The sequence below is a fragment of the Scatophagus argus genome, chromosome 2, assembly GCF_020382885.2.
Source record: "Scatophagus argus isolate fScaArg1 chromosome 2, fScaArg1.pri, whole genome shotgun sequence".
NCBI lineage: Eukaryota > Metazoa > Chordata > Actinopteri > Scatophagidae > Scatophagus > Scatophagus argus.
This window is the reverse complement of record NC_058494.1, coordinates 25213853-25227375: the sequence shown is the minus strand read 5'-3', so window position 1 is coordinate 25227375 and position 13523 is coordinate 25213853. Positions and strand designations below refer to the sequence as shown.

General features: G+C 39.9%; 1 protein-coding gene across 1 annotated transcript in view; it reads right to left on the bottom strand.

The window, feature by feature from the left end:
* The window catches only part of LOC124050742 (voltage-dependent T-type calcium channel subunit alpha-1I-like), a 127543-nt gene that overhangs the window by 36204 nt on the left and 77816 nt on the right, over positions 1 to 13523 (bottom strand). The window contains exons 24-28 of the mRNA XM_046373550.1: positions 11775 to 11967; positions 10865 to 11016; positions 7763 to 7872; positions 3566 to 3699; positions 857 to 927 (exon numbers count right to left, since the gene is read on the bottom strand). Coding sequence (XP_046229506.1) covers positions 857 to 927; positions 3566 to 3699; positions 7763 to 7872; positions 10865 to 11016; positions 11775 to 11967 — 660 coding nt within the window. The remainder of the gene's footprint in view (positions 1 to 856; positions 928 to 3565; positions 3700 to 7762; positions 7873 to 10864; positions 11017 to 11774; positions 11968 to 13523) is intronic.

Below are 13523 nucleotides of genomic sequence, written 5' to 3'. Positions count from 1 at the left end.
CTCCGGATAAAGTGGAAGAAGATGGATGAAGAGCTGTACTGACTTTTTTTATTATTATAGAACATCCAAAGCCACTTGTGGTTATTTAAAAATTGTCAAACCAAATGTTCCAAAGATACATCATCATTTATCTGACAAAAATCCTTTCTGCCACTAACTGGTCTACACTTAATCTGTCTTCAACGTTAAATACCGCTTCAGCTTCAGGCGTCGGAAACGCAACTAATTAATACCTAATGTAATGGAGACAGAGAAAGATAAAGTGACAGTGATGGAAAGATGTCCAGCAGCAGAGGCATTCAATATGCAGAGAAGAATAAAGAAAGGAGGGAAGCACAACAAACAAAGGAGAAGAAAAGAAATGACTGATGAGAAATGATGAAAACTGGTTCAGTTTTCTGATGTTGTTTTGGACAAATTCAAAAGGGGTGACCAGTGTGGTTCCCATCACAATGCTACAAATGCAATGGGATTCCTGGCCGAATAAAACTCCTAAAACTCCACAGTATTCCAGAAATTCTAAGACAAGCAATAACTTTAAATATATGAATCTGAATAAGTCTTTTTGTCTACCAGGGGAGCAGAGCTTTGTTACCTGCTCTTTTCTCATTAGCAGCAGTGGGAGTTAAAACCTCTTAAATTAATGGCACAAAGGGCAAAAATTTAGCCATGAAACCACTTCCGGAAACTCATAATTTTCATGGAGCTTCTATTGGCGCACATCGTTTATCATTTCACAAATGTTAATTAACTCCCGTGTGTCCTTGTGATAAGATGAAGAAAGATGTCTTTTTCTCTCTGTGTGTGTGCGTGTGTGTGTGTGTGTGTGTGTGTGTGTATGTGTGATGACACGTACCTGAGGCAGAGCCTGGACCACTGTGTCTAGCAGAGCTCTCATCCCGGTCGCCATTTTCAACAACTTCAACACTGGAGAGAGAGAGACCACATGGAAAGTCGACTAAAGCATCCACACACACACACAGCATATGTGCGCACGCGTCTGTGTCTTGGTGCTACTTTGGACATACAAGTTTGCATGATAAACAACCAACAGAGGCAGAGAAAGTGAAACAAAGGACAGGAAGACAAAAGACACCACAGAGAGGGAAGGGAACGATCAAGACAGATAAGCGGTAGGCTGAGAAGGAGGAGCACAGAGATAACAAACGATCGATGGATGGAATAGGTTCCCGACTCTCCATTAGAGACCCTACACAATTCCCAGCGGTCCAATTTCTGGAGGAACATGGCTGAAGATGTGGCCGTTAGCAGAGAGGAAAATAAAATGGGAACCAGCCAGGGCCACTCAGACAGTAAAGCCTCGTGGGAGATGGACCTCCGTCAGGAAGGCTGGTCGTAGTTATGTGTGTGTGTGAGAGAAGAGAGAAAGATGGTGGATGTGGTGGTGGTAGCACACGGTTGGAGCAACTCTAAACCATTAGACAGTGCAGTATGGCCTATGTAAGAAGCTTCTCTTCAAACTCCTTTGGTGAAGTCTCAAACTAGTCGTTCATGCGAATGTTAGTTGAGTGTTAGTCTGCAGGACTAACTGCAGCACGGTTTAGTTCATGAATGTATTATTCAAACCTGGCTTCCGTGAAGGATGTAAGGTCACCTGACCAGGAATTCACATCTAGGGCCAGCAGGAGAAACATTACTGCTCATTGTCAGTGGACCATATAACCAGGAAGGCTGGAGAACTTTTTCAGCATATGTGCCAAGTAAGCAATCCTCACTGGACTGTACAGGCGCCCTCTTTGGATCCGGTAGCTCAATTATACATCTGCAGATTGGTTCCTCGGTTCCTCATCACAAAGATTACATTAGCGTCTCCGTAGGTGGTGAGCTTCTCTTTTTCAGCCATTGTGGCAAGAGCGTCTTAGGCTTAGCAGCATTGTTTGTGTATTGTAGGATCGCATTATAGTATTATAAATTAGAGTGAAAAGCAGAAAGGAAAAAAGTAAAAGAGTGTTATTTTAATATATTCATAGTACACTGGAGATGAAATCTGTATTATGTAAAACAACAACAAAAGGGAGCAAGATTACTTTATTCAGCCGGTACAGCTGAATCTCTCCTTTTGTTTGGTGTATTTGAAAATTCAGATTCATGAAACAAGTCGACGATTATGAAACATTTGAATATTCTCTCCCACAGCCACACGAGTTAGTTACCATTCAGGCAAAGTGGTAAAAATGTTGTGAGAGGAGACTGAAGACTAAGTCACCAGTAGCCCTCACACTCATCATAAAATACCCCACTTGCTTGTTAATTACCACCAGCTGCTGTTTAATTAGCATATCACCCATGAGTCAACTCATGGGTCCCTAGGCAGTTTTGCAGAGGGCAGAGGGCGATGTAAGGGGGCAAGGCTTAAGAGAGATTGATGTAATTAGCTTTCATGTTCCTCAGTGTGAAGTTAAGAGGATCTGGTGCAGCCCAGAGAGCCACTCCTATAATTTTCTTTGAATAATAAAAACAAAGGCTGGATGAGAGTCATACTGAACAGGAGAGAGAGTGACGGAATATGAGCTCGACCTTAAGTCAGAGACAACAACAGGACTGTAAGTGACACATGAATATGAGCGCATGGAAAGTGTGTTAATGTTTCAATGAGTTTCAGTGAGCTTTTTCTCCATCCTAAAATTGGATAAAATGAGCTCACACAAAATATAATTTCTATTTAGCCAAATTTTAGTTCACAAAAAGCTCAACACTTCATACTGACGTTTTCCACTAAAAGCCTCTGCTGAGGCTGCTGAGGGGCTTTTAATTTGAAATATTTGTGCGGGAAGTGCAGAGTTTCAGCAGCTAACGAATCAGAAGCTAATGGAGTCATCTCGCAAACAAGAACAGTATGTTGTTAAATCAGTGAAACTATGTACATTATTTTGAATCTTTTTGTAACAACCAGTAAACAACATAAACAGCTGGACAGAAAAATGAAGACATCTTAGTATGAAAGATATGGAAAGAAAATAAAATTGCTGAGGATGAATTTAGGAGCATCACAGCCTGAGTAAAGAAGCTGATCTGTAGTCTGCTGGTACAGCAGCAGATACGTCTGCTCTGCCAGATAGCTGCTGAACAATTGGCTGATACCCCAACAATTTTTTTGGCCTGGCTGCTAAGCTATATTTTCCTGTTGGCTTATTATTACAAAGATATAACATTACTAGGGAACGTTGATAACTTTAACTTTAGCTCAATAATATTACTTTTACTACCACATCTGTTAACTCTCATAGTACAGTTGCCTCTAAGTTCTACTAAAAATGCTTTACATTTTTCCGTCACTTGCTTCCAAAACAAGTACACATGCTAACCAGATGGATGCTTTGATGACAGCAGGTGAAAAAAATAAAAAATAAAAATAATAATAAAATTAAACATTCCTGTAAAGGCTTTAATAAAAAGACTCTACAATACACGCAATCTTAGTTTGACTGTGCTTATTTTGGAAAATGTCACGGGTGAACAGACATGAACATGCATATCATGTTTACATTTGAAATTTGTTTTGGAGTGTAAATGTGTGTGTGTGTGTGTGTGTGTGTGTGTGTACCTCGTGCTATCCTGAGTACCCTCATGATCCTGATGATGGTGGGGTTGATGGGGAGGGAGGCATTGATCTCAATCTCTTCCAGGGTGATTCCCATCACTGACAGCAGCACAATGGCCAGGTCCAACTGGTTCCACCTACACACACACACACACACACACACACACACACACACACACACACCCGTGTACAATGATTTTTCAATATGTGGAATTGTTAAGATAAGCCATGAACAGGAGGTTGAGCATGAATTAGGAGTCTTAGCTCGGCGTGTGGCTCAGGACTTCATGGCAGCACACATCAAGGTCTGTGTTATGTTAATTTCCCAATGAATATTAATATTCTACATCAACTTTATGCTTAATTTGCATGATTCTCCCACAACTGCCTTGGCAGAAGAATGGGTAACATCCCACCATTACCCGAAGGCCTGCTTCTCCCATGAATATTTATGTTAATACTAGAACTCCTTCAGTGCTCGTGCAAACCTTAAAGCTTCATGAATGTGTTTGTTGTCTTGTTTCCTGTCATTTCAGGGCTGGACAACAAGACTGACGTTGAAACATGTGAATATGATCATCTTCCAACTTCTCCAACCCCACCCCCTGCTGTAAATTAATCTACAATGCCATTTTTTGAGTCATTGGTCTTTAGTATCAAATGTAATATACAGACAAAAGTATTGGGACACCTGACTATTTCAACAACGGGGACTTTAATGATATCACTTTCTAAACACACAGACAGCTTTGCAGCTCTAACAGCTTCCACTCTTCTGTGAAGGCTTTCCACAACATGTTGGAGTGTTTCTGTGGGAATTTGTGCCCATTCATGCAGTAGAGCATTTGTGAGGTCACACACTGATGTTGGACCAAAAGGCCTGGCTCACAATCTCCGTTCCAGTTCATCCCAAAGGTGTTGGATGGGGTTGAGGTCAGGACTCTGTGTGGGCCAGTCAAGTTCTTCCACACCAAACTCATCCAACCATGTCTTTATGGAGCTTTGCTTTGTGCACTGGGGCACAGTCATCAACAAACACAAAGTTGGAAGCATAGCATTGTCCAAAATGACTTGGTGTGCTGAAGCATTAAGATTTCCCAATACTTTTGTCTATATAATGTATTTTCACAAAAAATATAAAATGTATGAATTATAAAAATTGTATATATATTATAAATAAATAAGTAATAAATGTCCATACACTAACAAGAAACTGAAGGACACACTTTTCAGATGAAGAAACTAAATTATGTTAAGTTATTACATAACGAATAACAGTAATGTGAACAAGGATGCAGAGATTAACGGCTGCTGAAGTCCTATGACTAAAAAAAGTCACTCTTGCTTCATTTTTTTTTCACTTGATTTTAGATATCAAAAAATTGCCCTTGCTCACCTCTAAAGAGCATCTTCCAGTCAATGTGATGAGACTGTTGTGTTGTTTTTGGGTAAGGCTGTATTTTTTGAAAGTCCATGAGATTTAGAGCACGTTGCACCACTCCTCTCCACAATGCCATGTTTTATTCACCTCGTCAAATGTTTTTGGTGGTGTCCTGATTCAGGATCAGAAGAATGTGTTTTAACTTTCATGAACTCACTTTGAAGCTCACAGTGGTCGCCACCCCACTGTGTGTGTGTTCTCAGATTGAGGAAAAGACTGGCCTCATTATCATAAACCTTTATTATTTCAACCAATACTTTGTGTCAGTGTACTCTGCATCAATAATTCTTTATTTTTAAGCCAAGAGTGCATGTTAGTTTTACTACTTTTTAAAAATATTTTGTACTTTTTCTACACATCAATGTTATGTATTTTCTTTACGCTCCCTTTTTGCTTCTGTAGTTTTAAGTGGGTGGTATTGCACATGTACTTTATTAGCTATTTTCTTAAACAATTACATGAGTTCAGCTGAGTGAGTACTACATTACAGTAGAGAGAGACCTGCTAGGTGTATTTGTTGGTGGGCTGACCACTGACCAACTGGCTGACCAGGCTGCAGCATCTGCAGAGCTGTGCACAGCACATCATACTGTTATCACTGCTCTTGAGTCCTGTATATTGTAGTTATCGCAGACATTTTTAAATTCTGGGCCAGGAAATCTGCGTAAAACACATTTTAAAGCACAAAAACTAAGATTTCACTTGATCTAAGGCTAAACTTTGAGAGACTGAGACAAGAAAATGAGGAAAACCTGCCCAACTGTCAAAACTTCCCTTGTCGAAAACAACATCTCAGCAATACTGCCGTGTAACCTCTTGGTTAGTAAGGCAGTCACACTTCCTTAAATACGCATCTGCCATGAAGTTTCTTTCATTTTTAACTCAATTTAGTGCAAAATTGCTGCCTGCGGTGTGTTCCTCCACCGTTAATGTGTCTCGTCCTAGATAATATCTCAGTTCCAGAGCAACAGAACTGGCACAAGACTGGCTCAGAGGGTGTAAACACACACAAAACGGGGTCGCCTATTGAAGCCAGGGCTTTCCAAAAACATACCAGAGTGTGATGACGCAAAAAGACAAAGGGATGGAAAGAAATTACAATGAAGCACGGAAGGGAAAAATAATGTTTCTGTTTGCATTGAAAGAAAGAGACAAAGAGGAATAGACAGACAGAAACAGTGAGACAGGCAACAAGCATGGGGATAGCTTGGAATAAATAATTTCGCAAAGAAGAGGGGCAGAAATAACCAACAGCAATTTCCTCCAGCACACCCACCATTCTAAAAATGGATCGGAAGCTGCAATAATAAAATCTACATAGTGGGGTATCTCAAATATTATTCACCAACATCACAGCTGCTCCACAAGCCCATGCACCTGTCTGAGAGAGGACCACCCATCCCCCGGTTGATTATTAAGGTGTTGGATGTAGATATTGAAATATATTAAAATTTCAAAGATTTTCTGCACCTTTTCCTGTTTCGGCTGTTCTACATACAGTTCTGTAAAGTCACTGCATGCATGCAGAGAGGACATCATATATTTCTCAAAACCATTTTAGTCACACTTTAACTATTATTTGGTGTAATAAAAGGTCCAAATGAATTTGCAAATAAATTTATTTCATCATCCATCCATCAAGCTGTTGTGATGATGAAAGTCAAAAGATGCTGATATTGAATGTGTCTGCAAAATGCTCATTGATTCTGCTCATAGTGACTAAATCATGATTCTACCACTGCTGGAAAAAAACAAAACAAACTATAATTAGTGCTTGAAAGCAACTAAGTACATAAACAGAACCACTGCACTTCAATTTTTGGATACTTGAATATTTTTGTTTAATGCTATTTTATTCTTCCGCTTGGCTTTATTTATTTGTTAGAAATAGGTTACTTTAAAGGAGCAGATTTAACACAATGGGTTAATAAAAACTGCAGTGGCTCTGTGCTGACCGGTTCAAAGATTCAAGCTGTTTGAATCTGTGGTTTTGTTTTTTCTCTCAGTTCTCAGAGCTCTTGACCTTACAGTAGGTGAGAGCTGTAACACAGATCAAAAGCCAGAGCTTTGTCTCAAGAAAAATCTTTCAGTATGAAAACTGAAGATGATTCATGTCACGTTACAGGATTTCTGGGTTGTCTTTTTTTCTCCCTTTCTTTCTTTGTATTCCATTCCCATCACACCCTGAACCATGAACATGATGTTTTTATCTGACCTTGACATAAGCTGTTTCACTTCCCTTCTGTGTATGGTTTTGCACTTGTTGCCCAACACTCCGAAGTTCAGGCCAGTACCTGATGAAGTTATCAACTTGCAGCTATTTGGAGCTGCCAGCTTGTGAGGTTGCCTTGTGATGAGTTGAACTGACAAATGGGCCAAACACAGTTCAGTGGATGACAAGAGCGATTACGTCTCCATTATGAAAACATAAACATCGATCAGCCGCAACAATGAAACCACCCGCCTGACATTTTGTAGGTCCACCTTGTGTTGCCAAAACAGCTCTGACCTGCTGGCATTGGAATGTGGGATCCTTTGGCTCATGCGCATTTGGTCTCCAGAGTTTAGGTGGGTAAGATGTTACAGAGAACATCTACATGATTACCAGAACCCAAGACTTCCCAGCAGAACATTGCATAGTAAACAGATGACGAATATTTTTTCACTTCACTTGTCAGTGGTGTTAGGGCTGACTGGTGTACACTCCTGCTGTACTGTCTGTACTGTCCCAATATAGCCTGGAGTGTCCCCCTTTGTACCTGTCCTTGAAGAAACGCCGAAAGCCGAAAGCCACCAGCTTCAGAGAAGCCTCAATCACAAAGGTGGAGGTGAAAAAGTAGTTGCAGTACTTCAACGTGGTCTCCAGAGACTGTAAGAAAAAAGAGGTTTATTAACCAGAAAACATCAGTAAAAGTTCATTTCCACTGACCCTATGTTTGATCATACCGTATTAAACTAAAGATTCATCAACAGTTCAAAGTCTGACCACGAGTTGAGAGAGGAAGAGAGAAAATAACATAACAAGTAGGGTGAGAGTTATTGTGCAGTGACTCTGTCAATGTGAGAAAAGTATCTTGCCAATGGATCTCTTTCAATAGAAGAGAGTTTAATTGAGACAGACATCTAAATTATGTCAGACTCTGGGGAGGAACAGAGAACATTTTTTTTCTACCACAATAGCTTTAATGAGTCAGTCAGAAAATGAGTATAAGAATTAAAAGCCTGTAATGTTCACTGCACGTATTAAACCTTATTATCACAACCACTGCAGCCCAATTAAAGAAAAAAAAACAACAAAACAGCCCTATGGTAAGCTATTAAACACTTTTGTAATCAGAACAAGTATCCCTTTAAACAGATATGTTGAGCTAGTTTGACATTTTTGGGAAACAGTACTGATATTAATAACACCTTCTTGCAGAGTTAGACGAGGAGACTGATACTTCATGTCTGCACAGCAAATATGAAGCTAAATTTAGAAGCTAAGTAGCTATGATTAGCTTGGCTTGTAGCAAGGAGAACTTATCTTTTTACATTTTGTTTTTTTTTTCACACAATTTAAAAATTAAATAAAATATAAAGTGATAAATTAGTTAGCAATTAGTAAGCTTTAGAGGTACTGGTAGGTAGCCGTGACCTAGAGGTTGGAGAAGCGGCTTGGGATCGGAAGGTCGCTGGTTCGACTCTTTTTGAGTGTGGTGGAGTGATAATGTCCCCACCCTCCTTAGCCGACTGATGTGCCCTTGAGCAAGGCACTTAACCCCCAATATGCTCCCCGGGTGCTTGATGCAGCCCACTGCTCCTGTGTGTTTCACTGCATGTTGCATGTTGCCTGTGTGTGCGTTTCAATCAGTGATGGGTTAAATGCAGAGAAGTAATTTTCCAGCTTGGGATTAATAAATGAAAAATTTAAAATTAAAAAAAAAAAAATTAAAATTAACTGACTACTGGCTGTTGCTTGATAGTTAGCGTACATACATGAGTGTGGCATCGATACTCTGAACTTTCAACAAAAAAGAAAATAATGAAAATTTCCTTTAACTCAGCTAACTGTGCTTCAGCTAAACAGGATAGCCTACAATTGTAGTATTTATAAATGTTTGTGCCTAATTTAGAAGGCATACTGATGTGTATATTTGTACTAATCATGTGGATCATTGAATGATCAATGACTGAAACCATGAGCTGGAGTTCATTTTAAGATACTGAATCTATCATGAAAGTCTCCTTGTTGGACTCTGCTACAGAGAATTGGTTTACCTTTTCAAAATCCTCAATCAGGATGAAGTCAGTCATAGTGTTTTAGAACCCAGACACACATTACAGAAGGACTGTTAAGCTTCAAGCAACAGTGCTAACCTTCATAAAAGCATTTTAGTTAGCCTATTTTACTCTACTGTTTTCACCAGGCTGCAGTCCAGTGTGATATAGATATAAAACCTGTAGGTTTTTGACTTGAGTCCATGACGTGTGGGTGGTTCCTTTACATGCTTTTGGCCGCTCAAATAATTGTTGAATATCAGTGTTGGCAAAAAGCTGGCATAACCAGAGTGAAAGGGTAAAGTGAACTGAAAATAATGAGCTGTGTAGGTTGTCCTTACTAAAGCTGCTAATACCCTCAAGACAAGCATATCAAGTGTCAACTTTGAGACCCAGCAGCCTCCAGACAAAGCATGTTCAGCCTTTATAATCATACAGACCTTTTCTGAGGAGAAACAGTGAATCCATAATCACAACTAAAATTAATGGCTTGTGGTTTATGTTCCGGCGCACCAGTGAAGTCAAAGGATCTATCCATATCTGTCCAGACTCTTATGATAAATGTAGTGACTGACAGAGCTTCATCACATGGTGCAACAACAATCACCTGAAGCTGAATATCAGCAAAACATATGAGCTTCTGGTGGACTACAATACTTCCAATATAGAAGTTTCTAAATTACTGGCGTTTCACACAAATCTTCAAATAAGCAGCACAAAAATTCAAAGACACATATTCTAAATTTTCTGAATCACAACTATTGTAAACTAATCTTTAAATTGTGTATTCAACAACACAATTTAAAGGTGGACACAGAAGATTAGTGTCCTCAATTCAGTATCAGACCAAATTTGGAATACGGTCACAATTTGCCCTTCAGTCCTCAGTTTTGCTATTGAATAACGGTGTGAAAACATTATGAGGTCGCAGTGAAGTTGACCTTTGACCTTTCAAATATGTAATGTCATGAGGTAATCTTCTTTTTTTCTGTAAAATTTAGTTTTTCTGTTTCAATTTTATGGAGACAGCAGGTGATTTGTTCTGTTTTTTAGCATGTCTACATGAAAAAATGCAAAAAGTTTCACTCCCAGACGTAAAGATAACTACTTCATCTCACTTGAGTTACCATATTGCATCTGGTGGCACAGCTCTGCAGAGACATGGGCTCCTGCAAAGCCTGAGACACATTTTCCCAAGTGGACAGTAAAGCATCAAAAGGAGGATATAGAAGCATGTTTTACCACTGTCAAACTACAGGCCTGTTTGTTTTGGTTTGAAGGCTTAACTCAAACTTATTCTTTTTTCAGTCTCAAGAGCATCTCTGCCTCTGAGAAACATTTTACATAACTAATTCCCCAATCTGGCAGATTGTTTGTACTCCAGCACATGGATAAATGTTTTGGTTGTTGGCTGTTTCTGCTGCTGATTCAGAGCAGCAGGTTGGCAGCCTGCCTCTGGGAGTGCCCACTTAAAAAAAAACAAAAAAAAAAACTGCCCAGATGGTGCATCACCACCTACTCAGAAGTCCTCAAACAAGTCTGCTGTATCTGTCTGAGCCCAAGCACCCACACCCCTCCATCCCCCTGAGAAGCGTGGTTACCTGTGGCTGGCTGTAGTGCTCCAGAGACATGGTGATTACATTGATACAGATGATAAAAGTGATGACGAGGTCCAGATAGTGGCTGGTGCACAGAGAGTGGATAGCCAACCGAGCTGGACCGTATGACGCATAGTAGGGCAGCTTCTGGGCTTCTGAAGAGAGAAAAATTAAAAAGAAAGTGATAGATATAAAGGAAAGACAAAGCAAGGAGGGATTTGGTTTCGTGAGAATATGGGGGGGAAAAAATCCGATAAAAGGGGAAGACAGATGGAAAAATGTAGTTTAGATGTGGAGGAAATGAAAACACAGTCAAAGAAAAAAAAGCAGGGGAAACTCAAAAAGACAGGAATAATGAAGAGAAAATGAATCCAGGAGGGAAGGGAAAATGAAGAACAAGACAGAAAAAAGCAAAGGAGAGAAAATATATGGGAAACCTGAGACCTGAGTACCTGAGTTATGAAATGAGACGAGTGTGGAAAAAGCAAGCAGAATGCAAACAGAATGATTTATTTAGGCCGAACGGGGTGAAAAACGAGGGACACAGCAAAAGAAGAAAAAGCAAAGCAGGAAATTGAACTATGAGATAATATGAGCAGAAAAAGTTTGACAAACGTGAGAAGGAGGTTAAGTAGTTTAAATGAGTTGAAATAATGACTCAGTCATTCCATTGAGATTAATAACATAAGATATCAAATTAGAATACTTGGGGAGAAGCCATTTTTGACTGTACCCAGGCCTTTCCAAAGCTCCGTATCCTTATTATTTTACATACTAATTTCCTTGCTGGAGCACATTTTATTCTGAAGTGGAACAAACATTTATCTCTTTTCCCTCTACCAAATTTCTTCCTCTTTTGCTCCAAACATCTCCTTCTTCCTCTGCTTTTTCCCCCTTCTTCCCTGGGTCTTACTTCTCCTCTTCTTCTCCATGCGACGCTGGCGTTTCTCCTCTCGTCTCCTGGCCTCCTCCACCTCCTGGTGCTGGCGGCACTTGTGGAAGTTCTCCACCACTACGCCCACAAACATGTTGAGGACGAAGAAGCTGACGATCAGGAGGAAGGAGATGAAGTAGAGCAGCATCCACGGGTTGTTGTTGGTCACCGGCTGGAGGAGAGGAAGAGCAAAGTCAAGAGGAAGGAGAGAAGAACAAGAATGATGAAAAAGAAAAAGAGATGATGGTTCAGTCCTAAGCTTACATGATTATGATGTGCGAACTTTAAGTCTCCAGAGCACAGACACTGAGAGTGCATTTCATAGTTCTGTTAAACTTTGGAAAAACTGTGTTTGGATATTAATATATTCCTGAGTTTTTAATAAAGGTGAAGAAGGAGATGTGATTTCAATGCTGTAATTATACTTTTTCTGACTCTTTGTGTGGGTTTGGTGGTGCTTACATTTTAATATTGTTGATAATAAACCCACATTGAATTTAAATCCACTGATCTACAGTGTGGGCTGGCATAGGCTGCAGCCTCCTGCAGCCGTGCACAGGATAAGGATGGAGCTAATGTGAGGTGCAGATAAACATTTGAGGCAAATTTTTGAGAGTGTTACTTTTAGTTTTTGCTATAGGACCCAATTAAGTTGAGCAACCATTTTACTGAAGCCGATGAGGATCCATTAAAGAATAAAGCATGTAAGTATGCAACTTACATGTTCTTCAGAATTGCTTTACTAGTATTACTAAAGGTACATTAATGTGGTGACTTAACATAATTAAATATGAGAGCTGATGGTTCTTTATTCTTTGAAAAACCGTGGATTAGTTTATCATTGTTATAAATGCAATAAGCAGTTAATGAGGTCAACACATCCACTTTTGTCCACTCTTGAGACAGATTTGCCACATTAATATAAGCCAGTCTTCCAATTAACCAAGACACTGCTCGGGGCCAGTACAGTCCAGAGATCCTGGAGCTGCCACTGGTAAGAATGGATGACAGGGGAACAGAAGAAAAGGCAGGAAAGGGAGACAATGTGAAGAAAAGATCGGGATGATTGGGTCTCCAGATAGTTATTGCAGGGAGTCATTACGAGACAAAAATCAAGTTCAGGGGCAGTAAAACCGGAGATGAGAATCAGATTTTCAATTTGGAGGAGCGTTGAGTGTTGAAAGCACAGGGTGGAGTGCAAATGGGATTAGTCATTCAGAGCCATGTTGGACAGCAGGGAGGCGGGGAAACTGAATCATCCACAATGATGCCCTCACTTTAATAGATTCCCTAATAGATTTTCAAATAAAACCATTTCTAAAGGCAATCTGTTCACTTTGTAGACACTTCAGAAGACTAATTTGCATCGTGTCATCTTTGACGTCATGCATGTGTTTGTGTGCATGACTTGGTGAGGTTAAAGGGATATTCAGTGAAATCTTAAAACTTTTCTGAACCAGTGCCTCATGCAGACATTCTGAAACTACTCTAAACTGGTATATCAGATGCTTCAATACACTGAGGCCTTTGCCTTAGTCTGTGGCTCAAATGGCAATGAAAGAGATTCTTCCTTTTCCTGCAGGTTCTGGAGCCTCATGGAGGTGGCTACAATTTTTCCTAATGTGCCCAGACTGTATTTTTACAGCCTGTTAGTAATGGTCATCTCTCCAGATTGTGAGTGAATTGATACTGGCTGATGATTGAACATGATATTGGCAATCAGGTCGT